This window comes from Carcharhinus amblyrhynchos, unplaced genomic scaffold (genome assembly GCF_965287045.1).
Source record: "Carcharhinus amblyrhynchos unplaced genomic scaffold, sCarAmb.v2.hapA scaffold_43, whole genome shotgun sequence".
NCBI lineage: Eukaryota > Metazoa > Chordata > Chondrichthyes > Carcharhiniformes > Carcharhinidae > Carcharhinus > Carcharhinus amblyrhynchos.
In genome coordinates this window covers 3,145,684-3,167,536 of record NW_027649784.1, presented here as the reverse complement: position 1 = coordinate 3,167,536, position 21,853 = coordinate 3,145,684, and the positions used below count along the sequence as shown (strand labels likewise).

The 21,853-nt window shown below is 50.6% G+C and overlaps 1 protein-coding gene across 1 annotated transcript in view; it reads left to right on the top strand.

Annotated features, from left to right (window-relative positions):
* Positions 1–20,975, top strand: part of polr2a (RNA polymerase II subunit A) — a 44,816-nt gene extending 23,841 nt beyond the window's left edge. Inside the window, exons 13-29 of the mRNA XM_080181916.1 lie at positions 1,160–1,254; positions 1,360–1,563; positions 1,826–2,048; positions 3,089–3,272; positions 5,498–5,669; positions 7,087–7,192; positions 8,565–8,770; positions 9,640–9,864; positions 10,633–10,879; positions 11,944–12,044; positions 12,492–12,599; positions 13,351–13,533; positions 14,695–14,898; positions 15,610–15,796; positions 16,577–16,690; positions 16,824–16,973; positions 18,791–20,975. Coding sequence (XP_080038042.1) covers positions 1,160–1,254; positions 1,360–1,563; positions 1,826–2,048; positions 3,089–3,272; positions 5,498–5,669; positions 7,087–7,192; positions 8,565–8,770; positions 9,640–9,864; positions 10,633–10,879; positions 11,944–12,044; positions 12,492–12,599; positions 13,351–13,533; positions 14,695–14,898; positions 15,610–15,796; positions 16,577–16,690; positions 16,824–16,973; positions 18,791–19,905 — 3,824 coding nt within the window. The 3' untranslated portion in view covers positions 19,906–20,975. The remainder of the gene's footprint in view (positions 1–1,159; positions 1,255–1,359; positions 1,564–1,825; positions 2,049–3,088; positions 3,273–5,497; positions 5,670–7,086; positions 7,193–8,564; positions 8,771–9,639; positions 9,865–10,632; positions 10,880–11,943; positions 12,045–12,491; positions 12,600–13,350; positions 13,534–14,694; positions 14,899–15,609; positions 15,797–16,576; positions 16,691–16,823; positions 16,974–18,790) is intronic.
* Positions 20,976–21,853: the final 878 nt, after the last annotated feature.

Genomic DNA, 21,853 nt, shown 5'->3' with positions numbered 1-21,853 from the left:
GAACAAGCTGTCGGAGGCAGTATTAGAGGCGGGTGCAATTTTGTCCTTTAAAAAGCATTTAGACAGTTACAGGGGTAAATTGGGTTTAGAGGGATTATGGGCCAAATGCGGGCAATTGGGACTAGCTTAGTGGTTAAAAAATTGGACAGCATGGACAAGTTGGGCCGAAGGGCCTGTTTCCAAGCTGTAAACCTCTGACTCGACAACTAAATTTAAATTGTTTCTCACTGCAGTGGTTTGAAAGTGGTTGTTTTATATGCTGAACCTGTTTGGGGGGGCCGGGGGGCACCTGTATTTGCAGTAGGCTCTGTTAATGGAAAGCTGCAGAGACCCCTCAAAGCAACAGGAGTGGCTATTTGGGGGAGATGGTGGCATGGAGTATTGTCACTGGACTATAATCATAGAATCCTACAATGCAGAAAAGGTCTCTTTGGCCTGTCGAGTCTGTGCCAACTACAATCCCACCCAGGCCCCATGCATTTCCCCTGCTGATCCCCCTGACACTAAGGGGCAATTTAGCATGGCCAATCCACCAAACCTACACGTCTTTGGACTGCGAGGAGAAACCAGAACGCCTGGAGAAAACCCATGCAGACACAGGAAGAATGTGCAGACTCCGCACAGACAGTCACCCAAAGCCAGGAATCGAACCCAGGTCCCTGGGGCAGTGCTAACCACTGTGTCACCATGCTGCCAATTCCATGCTGTCTTTAATTTTGTCTGCTGATTCTCAGTTTGGTAAGACGCATGCAGAAACTGAGAAGGGAGGGACTTCTACCACTTTTGCACTAAGCTAGTTAAAAATCGGGCTGTTTGTAGTGTATTATACACAACAAACACAGGGTTAGAGCGAAACTCCCTCTACACTGTCCCCCCCATCAAACACTCCCAGGACAGGTACAGCACAGGGTTAGATACAGAGTAAAGCTCCCTCTGCACTGTCCCCCATCAAACACTCCCAGGACAGGTACAGCACGGGGTTAGATACAGAGTAAAGCCCCCTCTACACTGTCCCCCATCAAACACTCCCAGGACAGGTACAGCACGGGGTTAGATACAGAGTAAAGCTCCCTCTACACTGTCCCCCCATCAAACACTCCCAGGACAGGTACAGCACTGGGTTAGATACAGAGAATTAACGTATTTTGCTTTGTGACAGGTCACACGATTGGTATTGGTGACTCCATTGCTGATGCTAAAACCTATCAGGACATTCAGAATACCATCAAAAAGGCTAAGCAGGATGTGATAGAGGTGAGTTTGCTGCCAGACTCTTCCAGTTAGACACACACTGTCCCTATCTGCTGCGGGGTCTCTGTGGCCAGGCCATGCTTGTTGCTGATGTCTTTGTCCCTGCAGGTTATCGAGAAAGCTCACAATAACGAACTGGAGCCCACTCCCGGTAACACTCTGCGCCAAACCTTTGAGAACCAGGTCAACAGGATCCTGAACGATGCCCGTGACAAAACCGGCTCCTCAGCACAGAAATCCCTGTCTGAATACAACAACTTCAAATCCATGGTGGTCGCTGGCTCCAAAGGATCCAAGATTAATATCTCTCAGGTGAGCTGCCTGCCACTTACTCCCACTCCTGCTGCTAACAGCCTTGGTGAGGTGGAAATGAGGTTCTACACTGCCTCAAGTCTGAAGCAACACAGGATTAGAGTAAAGTTCCCTCTACACTGTCCCCCCATCAAACACTCCCAGGACAGGTACAGCACGGGATTAGATACAGAGTAAAGCTCCCTCTACACTGTCCCCTGCTCCCAGGACAGGTACAGCACAGGGTTAGACACACAGTAACAGATCTCCTTCCTCCACCCAGGTTATTGCTGTGGTGGGCCAGCAGAACGTGGAAGGGAAGCGGATTCCCTTTGGCTTCAAACACCGCACACTTCCTCACTTCATCAAGGATGACTACGGTCCTGAGAGCAGAGGATTTGTGGAGAACTCTTACCTCGCCGGCCTGACCCCCACCGAGTTCTTCTTCCATGCCATGGGAGGCAGAGAGGGTCTGATTGATACAGCGGTGAAGACTGCTGAAACTGGTAATTCTTTTGATGGTCAACACATCCTTACTGATCAGAGTGGCACAGTGGCTAGCACTGCGGCTCCACAGTGCCAAGGACCTGGGTTCAATTCCTGGCTTGGGTCACTGTCTGTCTGGAGTTTGTACATTCTCCCCGTGTCTGTGTGGGTTTCCTCCTGCAGTCCAAAGATGTGTAGGTTAGGGGGGTTGGCCATGCTAAATTGCCTTTTCGTGTCCAAAGATATGCAGCCATGATGTGTGTGGAGATGCCAGCATTGGACTGGGGTGGGCACAGCAAGAAGTCTCTCAACACCAGGTTAAAGTCCAACAAGTTTATTCGGAATCACGAGCTTTCGGAGCGCTGCTCCTTCATCAGGTGAGTGGAGAGAGAGGTTTCACAAACATGCCATATGTAGACAGACACAATTACAATCTTACAACTGTGACTTTGTCTACATGCGCTGTGTTTGTGAAACCTACCTTGCCGCTCGTCTGAGGGAAAGATGTGTAAATTAGGTGGATTGGCCATGGTAAATTGCCCCTTGGGGGATTAAGGGGGTAAATACTTGGGGTTACAGGGATGGGACCTGGGTGGATTGCTGTTGGTGCCGATGCAAAGCAGAAGGAGGCCATTCGGCCCACTGTAGGGATTCTGATCCCACATTCTTCGGATAGTGGTACCAATAATTCTACCTTGTTGGCACCCACCTGAGCGCAGACACAAACTCGGTTCACTATCTGGTATACAAGACTGCCCGGTCCCTGTGGCAGTGCGGTGAACCCTCTATATGCTGGCACGGGAGCTTCCTGTCTGCAAACTGGTTTGTCTCTCCAACGTTACTCCCAGTGGCTGTCGTTCAGGAAGCCCCACGTTGGCAGCGACACACTCTGCTGGTTCAGAGACTGTGCTGAGGTGCTGCGTAAACGCCTTCATACTGAGACGGCTTGTCTTTGTGGTAAGGGGTGGCAACAGATTGGGGGTGGGGGGCAGTGAGGTTATCTGCCAGTGTTGGGTGCAAAAGCACTTTGTGATGACGGGGAATTCTCTTCTCCTTCCAGGTTATATCCAGAGACGTTTGATCAAGTCTATGGAGTCTGTGATGGTGAAATACGACGCTACGGTTCGTAACTCCATCAACCAGGTGATTCAGCTGCGGTACGGAGAGGACGGCCTGGCAGGTGAAAGTGTCGAATTTCAGAACCTGGCATCGGTGAAACCCTCCCACAAGAACTTTGAGAAGAAGTGAGTGAAAAGCCAATTTTACTGCAGAGGCTGGAATCTGAAGAGAGAGAATGCTGGAAAATCTCAGCAGGTCTGGCAGCATTGGTAAGGAGAGAAAGGAGCTGATGTTTCGTGTCTAGGCCACCCTTTATCAAAGCTTCATCCAGACTCAGCGTCAGCTCCTTTCTGTCCTTTCAGAGGCTGCCAAACCTGCTGAGATCTTCCAGCATTCCCTTCTGGTGGGAGAAGTGTGTTGCGTTTAAATAATAGACACTAGGCTGCTCAGGTTAGAATGTCACCTGTAACATTAAACCCCTGCTCAGGTTAAATGTCAATAAATCAATTTGATTTGTTATTGTCACATGTATTGGAAGACAGTGAGAAGTGATGTTTCTTGCACGCTATACAGACAAACACACCATTCATAAAGTTTGTTTATTCGTCACAAGTAAGGTTTACATTAACACTGTGTTGCAGTTACTGTGAAATTCCCCTAGTCGCCACACTCCACCTGCTCGGGTAACAGAGGGAGAATTTAGCACGGCCCAATGCACCCTAACCAGCATGTATTTCGGACTGTGGGAGGAAACTGGAACACCCGGAGGAAACCCACGCAGATACAGGGACAATGTACAGGCTCCACACAGACAGTGACCCAGGCTGGGAATCGAACCTGGGCCCCTGTCACTGTGAGGTAGCAGTGCTCATCACTGTGCCCCAGTGCTGCCCTGTGTAGGGAAGAAGGGAAAGGATTTGATTTATTGTCACATGTATTAATATACAGTGAAAAGTATTGTTTCTTGCGCGCGATACGGATAAAGCATACCGTTCATTGAGAAGGGAAGGAGAGAGTGCAGAATGTAGTGTTACAGTCATAGCTAAGGTGTAGAGAAAAATCAGCTTAATATAAGGTAGGCCCATCCAAAAGTCTGACAGCAGCAGGGAAAATGCTGTTCTTGAGTCGGTCGGTCAGTACGCGACCTCAGACTTTTGTATCTTTTTGCTGACGGAAGAAGGTGGAGAGAGAATGTCCGGGGTGTGTGGGGTCCTCAATTATGCTGGCTGCTTTTCCCGAGGCAGCGGGAAGTGTAGACAGAGTCAATGGATGGGAGGCTGGTTTGTGTGATGGATTGGGCTACAGTCACGACCTTTTGTAGTTCTTTGCAGTCTTGGGCAGAGCAGGAGCCCAGACCAAACTGTGATACAATCAGAAAGAATGCTTTCTATGGGGCATTTCTATGAGGAAATTTGATATGTCCGCTATGATTCTCACCAGTCTTCTGAGAAAGTAGAGACGTTGGTGTAAGTCTCTATCTCTTGCCGTTAAATAGAATCTGAGGACATTCTGAAGCAGCAAAAACCCACAGTGATGGACTGACCAATCCCTGTGATTAGTTTCTCTTTGCCCGGTCCCATCCTGAAACATTTATTCTTCAGATGGTTCTTCTCCCTGGCAGTGTCACCCTGCTGGATAGTTTACATTCCTGATCCACACTGCAATTTGCTGGTTGTTGGTCAGTGGTGTGAATGTTTTCTCTGAGGAGATGTTTATTCTTCTGCCTCCAGTTTCTGGGCTGTGGGGAAGCTGTGAGCCTTCCTGAGACTGGGCCAGACTAGCACTATTCAACTCGAACCCTGCGCTGGAGCTGAAACTATCTCAGGTTTCCTCAGTTGACTCATGAGATTTGGGTGGAGAGAGGGCGGGAATGGATTTGGCAATATTGGGGGCGGGGAGGGTCCAGCACCTCGAGTTTGTGCAGTAGTTAGCGCTGTGGCCTCGCAGTAGTTAGCGCTGTGGCCTCACAGCGCCACGGACCTGGGTTCGAATCCGGCCTCAGGGTAACTGACTGTATGGAGTTTGCACATTCTCCCCGTGTCTGCATGGGTTTCCTCCCTCGGTCTGAAAGACATGCTGGTTAAGTGGATTGGCCGTGCTAAATTGTCCCTTAGTGTCAGGGGATTAGCAGGTCGGGTACAGGGATAGGGCTTGGGTGGGTTTTTTGGTGGTGGTGTGTGCCCAATGGCCTCCTGCTGTGTAGGGATCCAGGCTCGATGGGCCAAATGGCCTCCTGCTCTGGAGGGATCCAGGCTCGATAGGCCAAATGACCTCGTGCACTGCAGGCATACTGGCTTGTTGGGCTGAATGGCCTCCTGCTCATAGGGATCCCTGGCTCGATGGGCTGAATAGCCTCCTGCTGTGTAGGGAATCCACTCTCTGACCTTTTGGGCCTTCTGCTTCCCAACAGGTTCAAGCTGGAGTACACGAACGAGCGAAGCTTGCGCAGAACCCTGCAGGAAGACATTGTGAAGGAAATTCTCAGCAACGCTGCCATTCAGAACGAGCTGGAGGTGGAGTTTGAAAAGATGAAAGATGACCGTGAGGTTCTTCGAGCCGTTTTCCCCACCGGAGACAGCAAGGTAAAATAGTCAACTGATGTACCATCTCGATCAGCTGGCAATTTAACCTCCACACCTCCCCCCTTCCTCCTTTGGCAGTCTCCAGCCCTTAACGTTCCAACACATGAGATATTCTTAGCGTCATAAAGGTTTACAGCATGGAAATAGGCCCTTCAGCCCATGCTGCCCCTTTTCTTTAACCCTGAGCTAGTCCCAATTGTCTATGTTAGGCCCATATCCCTCTATACCCATCTTACCCATGTAACTGTCTGAATGCTTTTCAAAAGATAAAATTGTACCCGCCTCTGCTACTGCCTCTGGCAGCTTGTTCCAGACACTCACCACCCTCTGTGAAAAAATTGCCCCTCTGGACCCTTTTGTATCTCTCCCCTCTCACCTTAAACCTGTGCCCTCTAGTTTTAGACTCCCCTATCTTTGGGAAAAGATATTGACTATCTAGCTGATCTGTGCCCCTCATTATTTTATAGACCTCTATAAGATCACCCTCTTGAATCCCATTCGAACAGCTGTGACTTGTTGTAAATGGGATGTGAACCCAGTTAGTGTGTTGCTGTCTCTCTTTCCCTCTCGGAGTGCCCTCCGCTCCCTCGTCAACTGGCCCCAATTGGCAGCAAGCTGCCCTCTGTCCCCCAGGAGGCTGTGGTTTCAAACCTTAATCCTCCCCACAATCGTGTAGTGCTGGAGGGTGTACTGCACAATCAAAGGTGCCATCCTGCAGTCTGGACTGAGCTGCCAGCCTGAAGTGGTGTCAGTGAATGCCAGTCTGTCTGACTGGAGAAATTCTGATACTTGGTTTGCGAGCAGGACCCCCACCACCTCCTTCATCAGTCATTCAACTCACCGTCGGAACTAATTACAAACCCTCAGTAATCAGTTTGAAATGGGTAGGGTGTTTCACAGAGGCAAGCTGTGGTGTAAATTTTAACATTTATAAGAATAGAATCCCTACCGTCCAGGAGGCCATTCGGCCCATCGAGTCTGTACTGACCACAATCCCACCCAGTCCCTATTCCCATAAACCCTCCTCATTTTACCCTGGGGTAATTCAGCATGGCGGATGCACCCTAACCAACACATAATCAGAGCGTGGAAGGAAACCGGAGCACCTGGAGGAAACCCACGCAGACACGGGGAGAACGTGCAGACTCCACACAGACAGTGACCCAAGGCTGGGAATCGAACCTGGGTCCCTGGCGTTGAGAGGCAGCGGTGCTAACCCACTGTGCCACCCAAGGAAATGTTGCAGTTTTTCTACCTAGCAATTACACAGCACAACACTGGGTGAGGAGTTCATGAGATATAGCAGTAGAATTAGGCCATTCGGCCCATCGATCATGGCAGACAAGCTCCTCATCCCCATTTTCCTGCCACAGACAGATGATTTGACCCAGGACTTCTTGTGTTTCCTTGCCTGCAGGTGGTGCTGCCCTGTAACCTGCTCCGTATGATTTGGAACGCTCAGAAAATCTTCCACATCAACACACGCACGGTGACTGATCTCCATCCGATTCGTGTGATCGAAGGTCAGTGAGTGAAACTGAGCCCAGTGGGGCTGGGGGTTGGGGCTTCTCTCCCCGAAAGGCTCGACGATTCGAACATTCCCTCGCTGCCAAGGGCTGTCGGGTCTGCTGCTGTTACTGAGAACATTCCTCTTCCCTCCCCTCACTCTCGTTACCTTTCCAAACAAACCTAACTCGCATGTGTTAATGAGATTGGTCTCGCAGGCGTCACTCAGTTCCACATTCTGACCACCAGCACGTTAACACTCTTAGAATCAGAGAATCTCTACAGTGCAGAAGGGGGCCGTTCGGCCCATCAAACCTGTACCACCCAGGCCATCTTTCCATGGCCTCACTGTTTTTCTTAGTGGATGAAGAGAGTTTGGAGTTAGACCAATGGGACATGTTAGTTTTTAAATGGAGCACTATAGCTGATTTTTTTTTCCAGTCTATTTCTCTCCAGTCTAGCGTGTAGACCTGGGCCTGTTTTCCCGCAGTCTAGAGTCCTAAGAACTAGGAGCAGGACTAGACCATTTGCCCCCTCGAGCCTGCTCCACCATTCAATAAGATCATGGCTGATCTTTTCATGGGCTCAGCTCCGCTTACCCCCCACCCCGTTCAGCCTTAATTCTTTTACTGTTCAAAAATCTATCCGTCCTTGCCTTAAAAACATTCAGTGAGCTAGCCTCAACTGCTTCACTGGGCCGGGAATTCCACAGATTCACAACCCTTTGTGTGAAGTTCCTCCTCAACTCAGTCCTAAATCTGCTCCCCCTTATTTTGAGGCCATGCCCCCTAGCTGTAGTTTCACCCACCAGTGGAAACCACTTCCCTGCTTCTATCTTATCTATTCCCTTCATAATCTTATATGTTTCTATAAGATCTCCCCCTCATTCTTCTGAATTCCAATGAGTATAGCCCCAGTCTACTCAATCTCTCCTCATAAGTCAACCCTCTCAACTCCGGAATCAACCTAGTGAATCTCCTCTGCTCCCCCTCCAGTGCCAGTGTATCCTTCCTCAAGTAAGAGACCCCAGTTCTACTGGCATGCTGTAAATTCCTGGGTCGATATGAGGTGGGTCTGAGTGAGAAGAATGGAGTAGAAAGTTTTAACATTTGCATTTTTAACACAGGAAAGGATGCTGGGATATTTTGCAAGGGAATGTTTTGACAGTGTAGTGGTGGGGAGGTTGGTCACAACTTAGTCAGAGAGATCACTTTTTGAAGAGGAAGAGAAACCCTGTTAGGGGAAGATTAGCAGGGGCTATTGGGAAAGGAGATGGTGGTTGGAGGGGGTGCTGCTAAATGGTTTGCTCTTTCAGAGGGGCTATCATAGGTGTGCTGGGCTGAATGACCTCTCTCTGGGCTGATTCTCAGAGCTGTGTTCCTGTTGCAGGCGTGAAGGAGCTGAGCAAGAAGCTGATTATTGTGAATGGTGATGACCCACTCAGCCGACAGGCCCAGGAGAACGCCACGCTGCTCTTCAACATCCACCTGCGTTCCACTCTGTGCAGTCGCCGCATGACTGAGGAATTCCGGCTCAGTGGAGAGGCCTTCGAGTGGCTGCTGGGAGAGATCGAGGCCAAGTTTAACCAGTCAATAGTGAGTGAGCGAGTCCTCGCCCCTTTCCTGGGCCCCGTTCCCGTGAGCTGGGGTAACGTTTTTACCCCTGCTGGGTCTGTCCAGTGGTGCGAACGCAGAGTTTCTGTTACCCCCTTCAGGCAACGTTCGCCCATGTGTGTGAGACACGTGCGCAGGGATATACGTTCACCGTGAGGTGTATGAGGGAATGTGCAGGGATATACGTTCACCGTGAGGTGTGTGTGTGAGAGTGCACAGGGATATACATTCACCGTGAGGTGTGTGTGTGAGAGACGTGCGCAGGGATATACGTTCACTGTGAGGTGTGTGAGAGAGTGCACAGGGATATACGTTCACGGTGAGGTGTGTGTGAGAGAGCACAGGGATATACATTCACGGTGAGGTGTGTGTGAGAGTGCACAGGGATATATATTCACCGTGAGGTGTGTGTGAGAGTGCACAGGGATATACATTCACGGTGAGGTGTGTGTGAGAGTGCACAGGGATATACATTCACGGTGAGGTATGTGTGAGAGTGCACAGGGATATATATTCACCGTGAGGTGTGTGAGAGAGTGCACAGGGATATACATTCACGGTGAGGTGTGTGTGAGAGTGCACAGGGATATATATTCACCGTGAGGTGTGTGAGAGAGTGCACAGGGATATACATTCACGGTGAGGTGTGTGTGAGAGTGCACAGGGATATATATTCACCGTGAGGTGCGTGAGAGAGTGTACAGGGATATACATTCACTGTGAGGTTTGTGAGGAGGAGTGCACAGGGATATACATTCACCATGAGCTGTGTGAGAGAGTGCACAAGGATGCTGAAGGGTTTGAATAGTTGGAACTTTGCTAACTCTCTCTCGCTCTCTCCCCTGCTATAGGCGCACCCTGGGGAGATGGTGGGTGCTCTGGCTGCCCAGTCACTGGGTGAGCCCGCCACACAGATGACCCTGAACACCTTCCACTACGCCGGAGTGTCGGCCAAAAACGTCACCCTGGGTGTCCCCCGTCTGAAGGAGTTGATTAACATCTCCAAAAAGCCCAAGACCCCCTCGCTGACTGTCTTCCTGCTGGGTCAGTCTGCCAGGGACGCGGAACGTGCCAAGGTAGGCGATGGAGCAGTGAAGGGTAAGGCTGCAGCAGAGATTTTGTCACACGGGAGGGTTGTGAACCTTTGGCAATTCTCCTTTGAGTATGTTCCGATATCCCAGCGTGGCAAGGTGGAGTTGAGTTCCCTCAGCTGTGATCACGCAGCAGGCTCGAGGGGCCGAATGGCCAACTCCTCAAGTTTTGCTTTGAGCGGGAAAAGGAGGGTTGAAGAAGACTAATGTGAACATCCCATCACATGTGAACACGTTCCCCAAGCAGGGATGCGCTGGGGCTGGCTCACAACTTATCTCTCCAAGCAGAGTGTTTCTGATCCAGAAACCACCATCTCAAAATGAAGGAGAGTTTTTTCACCTGTCTAAAGACGTGTAGGTTAGGGTGGATTGGCTGTGCTAAATTGTCCCTTAGTGTCCAAAGATGTGCAGGTTAGGGGGATTGGCCATGCTAAATTGCCCCTTAGTGTCCAAAGATCTGCAGGTTAGATGGATCAGTGGGGTACATGTGTGCTGTGACAGATATAGGCCGGGGGGTTAGGCCTGGGTGCTCTGTTGGAGAGTCAGTGCAAGCCTGAATGGACTCCTTCTGCACTGTAGGGATTTTTTTTATCTGGGGCATTGCTGTAGGTGTGTGGGGAAAGCTGGGTGGGTGTACCCGAGTCTAGACTGGGGCGGGGGGGGGGAGATGTGAACCCTGAGTGGGGGGGGTGGTTATTACCGCCAGGGGATTGGCTTCACGTTGACACAGCCGCTGCTTCTGTATCCTTACAGGACATTCTCTGCCGGTTAGAACACACCACTCTGAGGAAGGTAACGGCCAACACTGCCATCTATTACGACCCCGACCCCCAGAACACGGTAGTGTCTGAGGACCAGGAGTGGGTGAATGTTTACTACGAGATGCCGGACTTTGACGTGACGCGGATCTCTCCCTGGCTGCTGCGAATTGAGCTGGACCGCAAGCACATGACTGACCGCAAACTGACCATGGAGCAAATCGCTGAGAAAATCAATGCGGGTGAGAGACTGTTAGCTCCTCATCTCTTTCCCGGGGTGTGGCACCGATGGCGAGTGTGGAATTCCTGCTGTAACATGAAGGTGTTGGTCCCCTCAGGACTAGGAGGAGTGTGTGCTAACTCAGAGGTTTACAGCATGGAAACAGCCCTTTTGGCCCAGCTTGTCCATGCTGCCCTTTTTTTAAACCACTAAGCTAGTCCCAATTGCTTGCATTTGGCCCATATCCCTCTATACCCATCATACCCATGTAACCGCCCAAATGCTTTTTAAAAGACAAAATTGTACCCGCCACTACAACTGCCTGTAGCAGCTCATTCCAGACACTCACCACTCTGAGAGAAAATTGCCTCTCTGCGTCCTTTTGTATCTCTCCCCTCACCTTAAACTGATGCCTTCTAGCTTTAAACTCCCCTACCTGTGGGAAAAGATATTGACTATGTAGCTGATGTATGCCCTTCCCCTGTTTAAACTCAGTGATGTAATTGTAACGTCAATCTCTAAATCACCATCTATTTGGAATACTGTGTCCAATTCTGGTCACCACACCACCAGAAGGACGTGGAGGCTTTGGAGAGAGTACAGAAAAGGTTCAGCAGGGTGTGTTGCCCTGGTATGGAGGGTATTAGCTGTGAGCAGAGCTTGAATAAACTGGGATTGTTCTCCCTGGAAAGACAGAGGCTGAGGGGTGACCTGATAGAAGTTTATAAAATTGAGGGGTGTGGATAGGGTGAACAGTTGAAAGCTTTTTCCCAGGGGCAGAAATGACAAACATAAGAGGGCACAAGTTCAAGATAAGGGGGGAAGGTTCAGTGGAGATGTGTGTCGGCGGGGGGAGGGTAGTTTCTTGAGTGGGGGCCTGGAATGCACTGCCAAGTGAGAAGGTTGAAGCAGACGTGTTAGTGACATTTAAGACTTATCTGGATAAACACATGAACAATTAGGGAATAGCGATACAGGCAGTTGATCGAGATAGGACAATGTGATTGAGGCAGGAGGGCCAAAGGGCCTGTTACTGCGCTGTATTATTCTCTGTTCTAACATCCAGTGGTGTTCTGTACCCAACAGGTTTTGGTGATGATTTGAACTGCATATTTAATGATGACAACGCAGAGAAATTGGTTCTGAGAATCCGCATCATGAACAGTGATGAAAATAAATTTCAGGAGGTGAGATTACTGAGAGTGCGGAGCGCCAGTAATGAGGTCTGAGAAAGCGTGTGGAATGTAATTACTCTGTATCTAACCCTGTGCTGTACCTGTCCTGGGAGTGTTTGATGGAGGACAGTGTAGAGGGAGTTTTACTCTGTATCTAACCCCGTGCTGTACCTGTCCTGGGAGTGTTTGATGGAGGACAGTGTAGAGGGAGTTTTACTGTATCTAACCCCGTGCTGTCCCTGTCCTGGGAGTGTTTGATGAGGACAGTGTAAAGGGAGCTTTACTCTGTATCTAACCCCGTGCTGTACCTGTCCTGGGGAGTTTTACTCTGTATCTAACCCCGTGCTGTACCTGTCCTAAGAGTGTTTGATGGGGACAGTGTAGTGGGAGCTGTAATTATTGAATGTTGTACAATGCTAGTCACCAGCTCCAACATTTGTCGATTCTATCCTCTTGCAGCAGGAGGAGGAGGTGGTAGACAAGATGGACGATGATGTATTCCTTCGGTGCATCGAGTCTAACATGCTGACAGACATGACGTTGCAGGGGATCGAGCAGATCAGTAAGGTAAGGACTTGCTGGGAAAGTAAAACCAGAGGAGGGGGTTTAGAGGCAACTGGGGAAAATCACAATAAAGTACAGCACAGGAACAGGCCCTTCAGCCCTCCAAGCCTGTGGCTGTAATGAAACTTTAAAAAAAGCCTTCTGCCTTTACTGGATCCGTATCCCCCTCTTCCCTCCCTATTCATGTACCCATCTAGGTGCCTCTTAAATGTGGCTAATGTTGCCTGCTTCCACCACCATCTCTGGCCGCTTGTTCCAGGCACTCGCCACCCTCTATGTGAAAAAATTGCCCCTCTAGACCCTTTTGTATCTCCCCCCTCTCACCTTAAACCTATGCCCTCTAGTTTTAGACTCCCCTACCTTTGGGAAAAGATATTGACTAGCTGATCTGTGTCCCTCATTATTTTATAGACCTCTATAAGATCTCCCCTCAGCCTCCTACGCTCCAGAGAAAAAAGTCCCAGTCTATCCAGCCTCTTCTTATAACTCAATCCATCAAGTCCCGATCGCATCCTAGTAAATCTTTTTTGCAGTCTTTCTAGTTTAATAATATCCTTTCTATAATAGACTGACCAGAACTGTACACAATATTCCAAGTGTGGCCTTAGCAATGTCTTGTACAACTTCAACAAGACGTCCCAACTCCTGTATTCAGTGTTCTGACCGATGTTTAACTTGTTGCTGAATCTGACCCCACCTGGATTGTAGCTGATCTTTAACTGTCTCTCCCCCTCTCCCTTCCTCCCCCTCTCAGGTGTACATGCATCTTCCTCAGACAGACAACAAGAAGAAGATTATCATTACAGAGGATGGGGAGTTCAAAGCCCTCCAGGAGTGGATTCTGGAGACAGACGGAGTCAGTCTGATGAGGGTTCTGAGTGAGAAAGACGTGGACCCTGTGCGGACCACATCCAACGACATTGTGGAGATCTTCACGGTAACTCTCTCTCTCTCTCTCTCTCTCCTAGAGTCTGATTTTCCACCCAGGGGAGGCTGCTGGGTTTTAAGCAGTTTAAAGTTCATTTATCAGGGTCACGAGTGGGTTCACATTAACACTGCAATGAAGTTACTGTGAAAATCCCCTAGTCGCCACACTCTGGCGCCTATTCGGGTAACAATGAGGGAGAATTTAGCACGGCCAATCCACCCTAACCAGCACGTCTTTCCGACTGGGAGAAATCCGGAGCACCCAGAGGAAACCCATGCAGACGTGGGGAGAATGTGCAAATGCCATACACAGTGACCCAAGCTGGGAATCAGACCCAGGTCCCTGGTGCTAAGGCAGCAGTGCTAACCCACTGACACCCACGTCGTTCAGAATGTGTTAATCTCGAGTACAAGACACAAATTTTAGGGAAGGCGGTGGTCTCGTGGTGTTATCGCTAAACTATTAATCCAGAAACTCAGCTAATGTTCTGCGGATCCGAGTTCGAATCCCACCACAGCAGATGGTGGAATTTGAATTCACTAAAAAAAAAACTGGGAAATATTCCTTTTATGGGTGGCACGGTGACACAGTGGGTTAGCGCTGCTGTCTCACAGCGCCAGGGACCCGGGTTCAATCCCAGCAGCACGGTGACACAGTGGGTTAGCGCTGCTGTCTCACAGGGACCCGGGTTCAATCCCAGCGGCACGGTGACACAGTGGGTTAGCGCTGCTGTCTCACAGTGCCAGGGACCCGGGTTCAATCCCAGCAGCACGGTGACACAGTGGGTTAGCGCTGCTGCCTCACAGCGCCAGGGACCCGGGTTCAATCCCTGGCTTGGGTCACTGTTGGCACGCAGTCTGCATGTTCTCCCTGTGTTTGCGTGGGTTTTCTCCGGGTGCTCCGGTTTCCCCCCACAGTCCCGCAAAGATGTGTGGATTAGGTGGATTGGCAGTGCTAAATTGTCCCTTAGTGTCGGGGGGATTAGCAGGGTAAACGTTTTGGGGGTAAGGGCCTCGGTGGGATTGTGATTGGTGCAGACACGATGGGCTGAATGGCCTCCTCCTGCGCTGTAGGATTCCACGATCCTCAAAGGAGGCCAGTGTTAGTGAGGTGATACACAACACTTTCTGTGGGGTTAGACTGGAGATTTACTGAAACTTTCTCCTGCAGGTTCTGGGTATCGAAGCTGTTCGGAAAGCCTTGGAGCGAGAGTTGTATCACGTCATCTCCTTCGACGGTTCCTACGTCAACTACCGCCACTTGTCGCTGCTGTGTGACACCATGACCTGCCGAGGTCACCTGATGGCCATTACCCGTCACGGCGTCAACAGGCAGGACACTGGGCCGCTGATGAAGTGTTCCTTCGAGGAGACGGTAAGGGCCCTGTGTGAAAAGCTCTGCGCGTAACACCGAGCTCGAGTGGTCAGGGACCATTCAGGTGCTGGGGGAGAGGAGCGGGCGGATGTCAGCTGAGGACAGTGGTGGGGGGAGCATCACGGGGCTTGGGCGGGGGAGAGTGTCGTGGAATCTGTGGGGGAAGGTGGGCAGCAGGTTAGCGTCGCAGGAGTAGGGATGGTGGGAGAATGTTGTGAGCTGTGGGGTTAGGGAAAGGGTTGTAGGGAAAGGGTTGTAGGGCACCGGAGGGGTGCAGGGATTGGGAAGGGTGGGGGAGTTGTAGGGCATGGGGGTTGGGGAAGGGTTGTAGGGCACTGGGGTGGGGTGGGGGAGGTGGTGAGAGTGTTGTCAGACACAGCAGGTGGTGGAGGAAGAAGAAAGGGTTGTAGGGCACTGGAGTAGGGTGGGGGAGAGGGAAGCATCACAGAATGGATGGGGGGGGTAGGGCGAGTGTCCAGTGAGGGAGGGTTGCAGTAGAGGGTTGGGGGAGAGGAGCATTGCTGGGGGTGGGGAGCACTGTGAGGCTTGGGGCAGAGAAAATGTCACGGAGCTGGGTGATATCCTCCTGGCCTGTTTAACACAGTCTCACCGTGACGATGTATCCCCCACTCCACTCCCTGCAGCGCTCTCTGTCTCCGTCCTGTCCCCCCACCTCTCGGCTAACCCTGCCGCCTCTGGGTGTGTTTGTAGGTGGACGTTCTGATGGAGGCTTCCGCGCACGGTGAAATGGACCCAATGAAAGGGGTTTCAGAGAACATCATGCTGGGGCAGCTGGCCCCTGCCGGAACGGGATCCTTCGACCTCCTGCTGGATGCTGAAAAATGCAAATACGGCATGGAGATCCCAACCAACATCGGAGGCCTCGGAGTCGGAGGGCGTAAGTTTCCCAAAATTAATCGAATCCAGGCTCGTGTCAAATCGAGCTTCTTGGTCAGAGGGACAGGCCAATGAGAGAGTCGGTTCAAAGTTTATTTTTCAGTGTCACAAATAGTCCCCACATTCCGGCGCCTGTTTGGGTAACACTGAGGGAGAATTTAGCACAGCCCAATGCACCCTAACCAGCACGTCTTTCAGACTGTGGGAGGAAACCCACGCAGATACAAGGAGAATGTGCAAATTCCACACAGACAGTGACCCACGGCTGGGACTCGAACCTGTGACCCTTGTGCTGTGAGGCAGCCGTGCTAACCCAGTGTGCCAGCATGCTGCCCCCGGTGTAGTCACTTGTGTAAGGAGTGAGAGAAGATGTGGGAAAGTGATTTGGGAGAAATTCTTATCTCCGGTTCTTAGTGAAAATCATAAAATCCCTGTGGTACGAAAGGAGGCCATTCGGCCCCAGGCCCTATTCCTGTAACCCCACACATTTACCCTGCTAATTCCCCTGACATTAAGGGGCAATTTAGCATGGCCAATCCACTTAACCTGCACATCTTTCGGACTGTGGGAGGAAACCCACGCAGACACGGAGAACGTGCAGACTCCACACACGCTGACACAAGCTGGGAATCGAACCTGGTCCCTGGTGATGTGAGGCAGCAGCGCTATCCACCATGCCAGCCCCCCTCCCTGGGTAAGTTGATCCAGACCCGTGTGAGCCAGTGTAGGTCAATGAGGGCAGATTCAGCCTGAATAACCTTTATTTTCTTTTAATTTACAGCTACCGGAATGTTCTTTGGCTCTGCCCCCAGCCCAATGGGAGGGATGTCTCCAGCAATGACTCCATGGAACCAGGGTGCGACTCCTGCCTATGGGGCCTGGTCTCCCAGTGTGGGTGAGTGTGGATGTCCTAACTATGTAGTGTTGTTCCAGAGGTTGCAGAGATGCACCAGTGTGGCAAGTGTTATTTAATTGCGGCGTTTGCGATGGGGAAAGGATTGACTTTTCCTGTTCCGTTTGTGTTACAGGCAGTGGAATGACCCCCGGGGCTGCCGGCTTCTCTCCAAGTGCCGCGTCTGATGCCAGCGGTTTCAGTCCTGGCTACTCTCCAGCCTGGTCGCCAACCCCTGGCTCTCCCGGATCCCCTGGTCCATCCAGTCCCTACATTCCATCTCCAGGTCAGTATGAGATCCATTAATAATCTGTTCAGTCGGGAATAGTGTGTTTTACCAGCAAGACTGCGTTAAATCGTGGAGTATTTACAGCATAAACCAGCAATGTAGGATCAGTGCTAGTGTTTACAATGAGTAGTGTCTCAACACCAGGTTAAAGTTTAACAGGTTTATTTGGGATCACGAGCTTTCAGAGTGCTGCTCCCTCACTTGCCTGATAAAGGGGCAGTGCTCCAAAAGGTTGTGCTACCAAATAAACATGTTGTGCTTTAACCTGGTGTTGAGACTTCTTATTGTGCCCACCCCAGTCCAACGCTGGCATTTCCACTTCATGATGTTTATAATCTACCACCTCTCGTGCTTCAGCCCCTTCACCTGTCTTTTATCCCCCTTTTTCTCTCGTACACTTCATGGGAATTGGGAGCGAGAGTAAGCAGTCCAGTCCTTCGAGTCTCTCCGCCAATATGTATGATTGTAGCTCATCTCCGTCTCATCCCAACTTCGGAAAAGCCAATTACTGCGGATGCTGGAATCTGAAACCAAAAGCAAAAACGCTGGAAAATCTCAGCAGGTCTGGCAGCCTCTAAGGAGAGAAAAGAGCTGACGTTTCGAGAGACAGGGTCATCTGGACTTGAAACATCAGCTCTTTTCTCTCCTTAACAGGTACTGTCAGCCCTGCTGAGGTTTTCCAGCATTTGTCTGCTTTTGCTGTGACTATTTTGCAGCCTGCAGTGTCCTTGTCTTGTAATGTTTGTGTGTAATTGGGAGTCTGTGCCAGTCTGTTTGTACAGGAACTTTGCTGACCTTGGACTAGAACCTGCCCACATTCAGCAGTTCTGAGTAAGGCCCACACAAAACAACTTTGTAAATCTGTGTTTAGCTAAAAACGTCTGGCCTTTCGATCCACAATAGCGTGTCAAGGATCTGTGTAAGCTCTTGCTCGCTAATAGAAAATAAAACAATTATAAAGGACCCCCCCCACCCCCTGAATGGTTAACATTCAGGTTGGAACTCCACTGTACTCATTACTGCCTGAGAGTTCCTGTCATTCTGTTAGACTGAGATCTCCTGGTGGTTCAATGTCCTTCATTGCGAGAGGGATGGAGTTTAAAAACAGTGAGGTTATGTTGCAGCTGTATAAGGTGCTGATGAGGCCACACACCTGGAGTACTGTGTACAGTTTTGGTCTCCTCAGTTGAGAAAGGATATACTGGAACTGGAGGGGGAGCAGAGGAGATTCCAGAGTTGAGAGGGTGGCTTATGAGGAGAGACTGAGTAGACTCATTGGAATTCAGAAGAATGAGGGGAGATCTTATAGAAACATACAAGATAAAGAAGGGAATAGATAAGATAGAAGCAGGGAGGTAGTTTCTACTGGCGGGTGAAACTAGAACTAGGGGGCATGGCCTCAAAATAAAGGGGAGCAGATTTAGGACTGAGTTGAGGAGGAACTTCTTCACACAAAGGGTTGTGAATCTGTGGGATTCCCTGCTCAGTGAAGCAGTTGAGGCTCCCTCACTGAATGTTTTTAAGACGAGGATAGATAGATTTTTGAACAGTAAAGGAATTAAGGGTTATGGTGAGCGGGCGGGTAAGTGGAGCTGAGCCCACAAAAAGATCAGCCATGGTCTTATTGAATGACGGAGCAGGCTCGAGGGGCCAGGAGGCCGACTCCTGCTCCTAGTTCTGATGTAGGTGTCCCAGTTACAGCCGCACCATTCTCGATCTTTCCTGAGGGTTGTGACGTCTCCATTCTGGGGCCATTTACTGTTAATTTTTTTTGTCTGCTGAGCAGTAATGACCTTGTTTTGTTTCCCCTCCAGGTGGAGTGATGTCTCCAAGTTATTCGCCAACCTCTCCTGCCTACGAGCCGCGATCTCCTGGTGGTTACACGCCCCAGAGTCCCAGCTACTCCCCCACATCCCCCTCGTACAGTCCCACCTCGCCCTCATACTCCCCCACCAGCCCAAACTACAGCCCCACCTCCCCCAGCTACAGCCCCACTTCCCCCAGCTACAGCCCCACATCTCCCTCCTACTCCCCCACCAGCCCCTCCTACTCGCCCACCTCCCCCTCCTACTCCCCCACCAGTCCCAGTTACTCCCCGACCTCTCCCTCCTACTCACCGACCAGTCCCAGTTACTCCCCGACCTCTCCCTCCTACTCACCGACCAGCCCCTCCTACTCCCCCACCTCTCCCTCCTACTCACCTACCTCTCCCTCCTACTCCCCCACCTCCCCTTCTTACTCGCCAACCAGCCCCAGCTACTCTCCCACCTCCCCGAACTACACCCCCACCTCTCCGAACTACAGTCCCACCTCACCCAGTTACAGCCCCACCTCCCCCAGTTACACGCCCACCTCTCCGAATTACAGCCCCACTTCCCCCAGTTACAGTCCCACCTCGCCCAGTTACAGCCCCACTTCCCCTAGCTACTCGCCCTCCAGCCCCCGCTACACCCCCCAGTCTCCGACCTACACCCCCAGTTCCCCAAGCTACAGCCCCAGCAGTCCCAGTTACTCCCCCACCAGCCCCAAATACTCCCCCACCAGCCCTTCCTACAGCCCCAGCTCTCCAGAATACACACCCACTTCCCCCAAATACAGCCCCACCTCTCCCAAGTACTCGCCCACCTCTCCCAAGTACTCGCCCACCTCCCCCACCTATTCTCCCACCACGCCCAAATACTCGCCCACCAGCCCCACCTACTCACCCACCTCCCCCGTCTACACTCCCACCTCCCCCAAGTACTCGCCCACCAGCCCCACCTACTCACCCACCTCCCCCAAGTACTCCCCTACCTCGCCCACCTACTCGCCCACCTCCCCCAAGGGCTCCACCTACTCGCCCACCTCGCCGGGTTACTCCCCCACCTCCCCCACCTACAGCCTCACCAGCCCAGCTATCAGTCCAGAAGACAGCGACGAGGAGAACTGAGGGAGGAGCGAGGCGAGAGAGAGGAGTGGGGGTGGGGAGGGGGGGGAGAAACCAAGCGAGGGCCTTCCCTGTCCCACTCCTCAAAGGTGCGCACACCCACCCTCCCAGCCCACGTGCGTACTCCACACCTGACTGCGCTTTCTTTGGGTTTTATTTCTTACTTCCAAAGCGTGCTCCCTGTTGGAACTGGACTCGAGCCTGCTGACTTTCTGTCGTGATGTGGAGAAACACTGAACGTTTTTTTAAGGATAAATAAATCCAAGATGCGCAAGAAAGAAAAATCTAAACTGTATAATTTGAATATATATTTTGCTTTGGATGCTTTCAATTCTGGAATCCGTATTGGGGTGCAGTGAGGGATCTGAAACTACTACTCTCTACCCCGCTGCACCTGGACCAGTGTGAATTTTGATTTATTTTTCCTTTTATTTTTGTTTCTTGCTCTGCGAATAATGCTACTTGAACCAAGTGTTCGTTTTTCTCCCCTCCCTTCCCCTCCCCGGTGACCCAGAGGCAATAAGGCAGGCCTGGTTCTTGTCTGTCCATCCCTGCGGGATTCTTTATATTGTGAATTGTGACTTTGTGCTTTTAAAAGTTTTTTTGGGGGGGGTGGGAGGGGGAGGGTGGTTAACCGTGGATTGAAAGAAATAACAATTTATTCCGTCTGCCGTGGAAATGGGAGGTGACGCGTGATGAGGAAGGGGGGGTGGGGAGCGAGATGGGGTCAGTGATTGCGAGGGGTGGGGGTTGCTGTGTGAGACACAGGACTATCCCCTGCTCTCTTTCCCCATCCCCCACCCCCCACACACATTCAGCAGAGTGAACCCTTTATGTTTTAGAGGGGGAGGTGGGGGAAGCAGACGTTTCTTAAATCACCTAATTCCGCTGTGATTCTTCAGACGAAACTGTGTAAAAAAAAAGAATTTAAAGCCGGGATCTGAGCGATGTTTAAAAATGAGGCGATATTAGATCGTCTGATTAATGTACAGAACATTTCCTACTCTCTTCCTGTTTTTTCCTTTGGAAATGTTGCAAATATACTTAAATAAAGTTTTACTAATTTTTGTGGAGTTTTGTGCATCCGTTCATTGATTCGTTTGTTCATTTTTTTTCTGTGGGGGGGGTTTTCTTGCGAGCGAATGACTTGTCCCTGTTTCCTCATGGTAAGCTGATGCAGATGCATGGGATTGAGGGTGATTTAGCAGTTTGGATCAGGAATTGGCTAGCTGATAGAAGACAGAGGGTGGTGCTTGATGGGAAATATTCAACCTGGAGTTCAGTTACAAGTGGTGTACTTCAGGGATCTGTTTAGGAGCCACTGCTGTTTGTCATTTTTATAAATGACCTAGATGAGGGTGTAGAAGGATGGATTAGTAAATTTGCTGACGACACCAAAGTCGGAGGAGTTGTAGACAGTGAGGATGGATGTTACAGTTTGCAGAGGGACATAGTTAAGCTGCAGAGCTGGGCTGAGAGGTGGCAAATGGAGTTTAATACGGAAAAGTGTGAGGTGATTCACTTTGGTAAGAGTAACAGGAGTACAGAATATCGGGCTAATGGAAGGGCTCTTAGTAGTGTGGATGAGCAGAGAGATCTTGGGGTACATGTGCATAGCTCCCTGAAAGTTGGCACCCAGGTTGATAAGGTTGTTAAGAAGGCGTATGGTGTGTTAGCTTTTATTGGTAGAGGGATTGAATTTCGGAGCCGTGAGATCATGTTGCAACTGTACAAAACTCTGGTGCGGCCGCACTTGGAGTATTGTGTACAGTTCTGGTCACCGCATTATAGGAAGGATGTGGAGGCATTGGAAAGGGTGCAGATGGTTTACCAGGATGTTGCCTGGTATGGTGGGAAGGTCTTATGAGGAAAGGCTGAGGGACTTGAGGTTATTTTTTCTTAGAAGGAAGAAGGTTAAGAGGTGACCTAATTGAGGCATACAAGATGATCA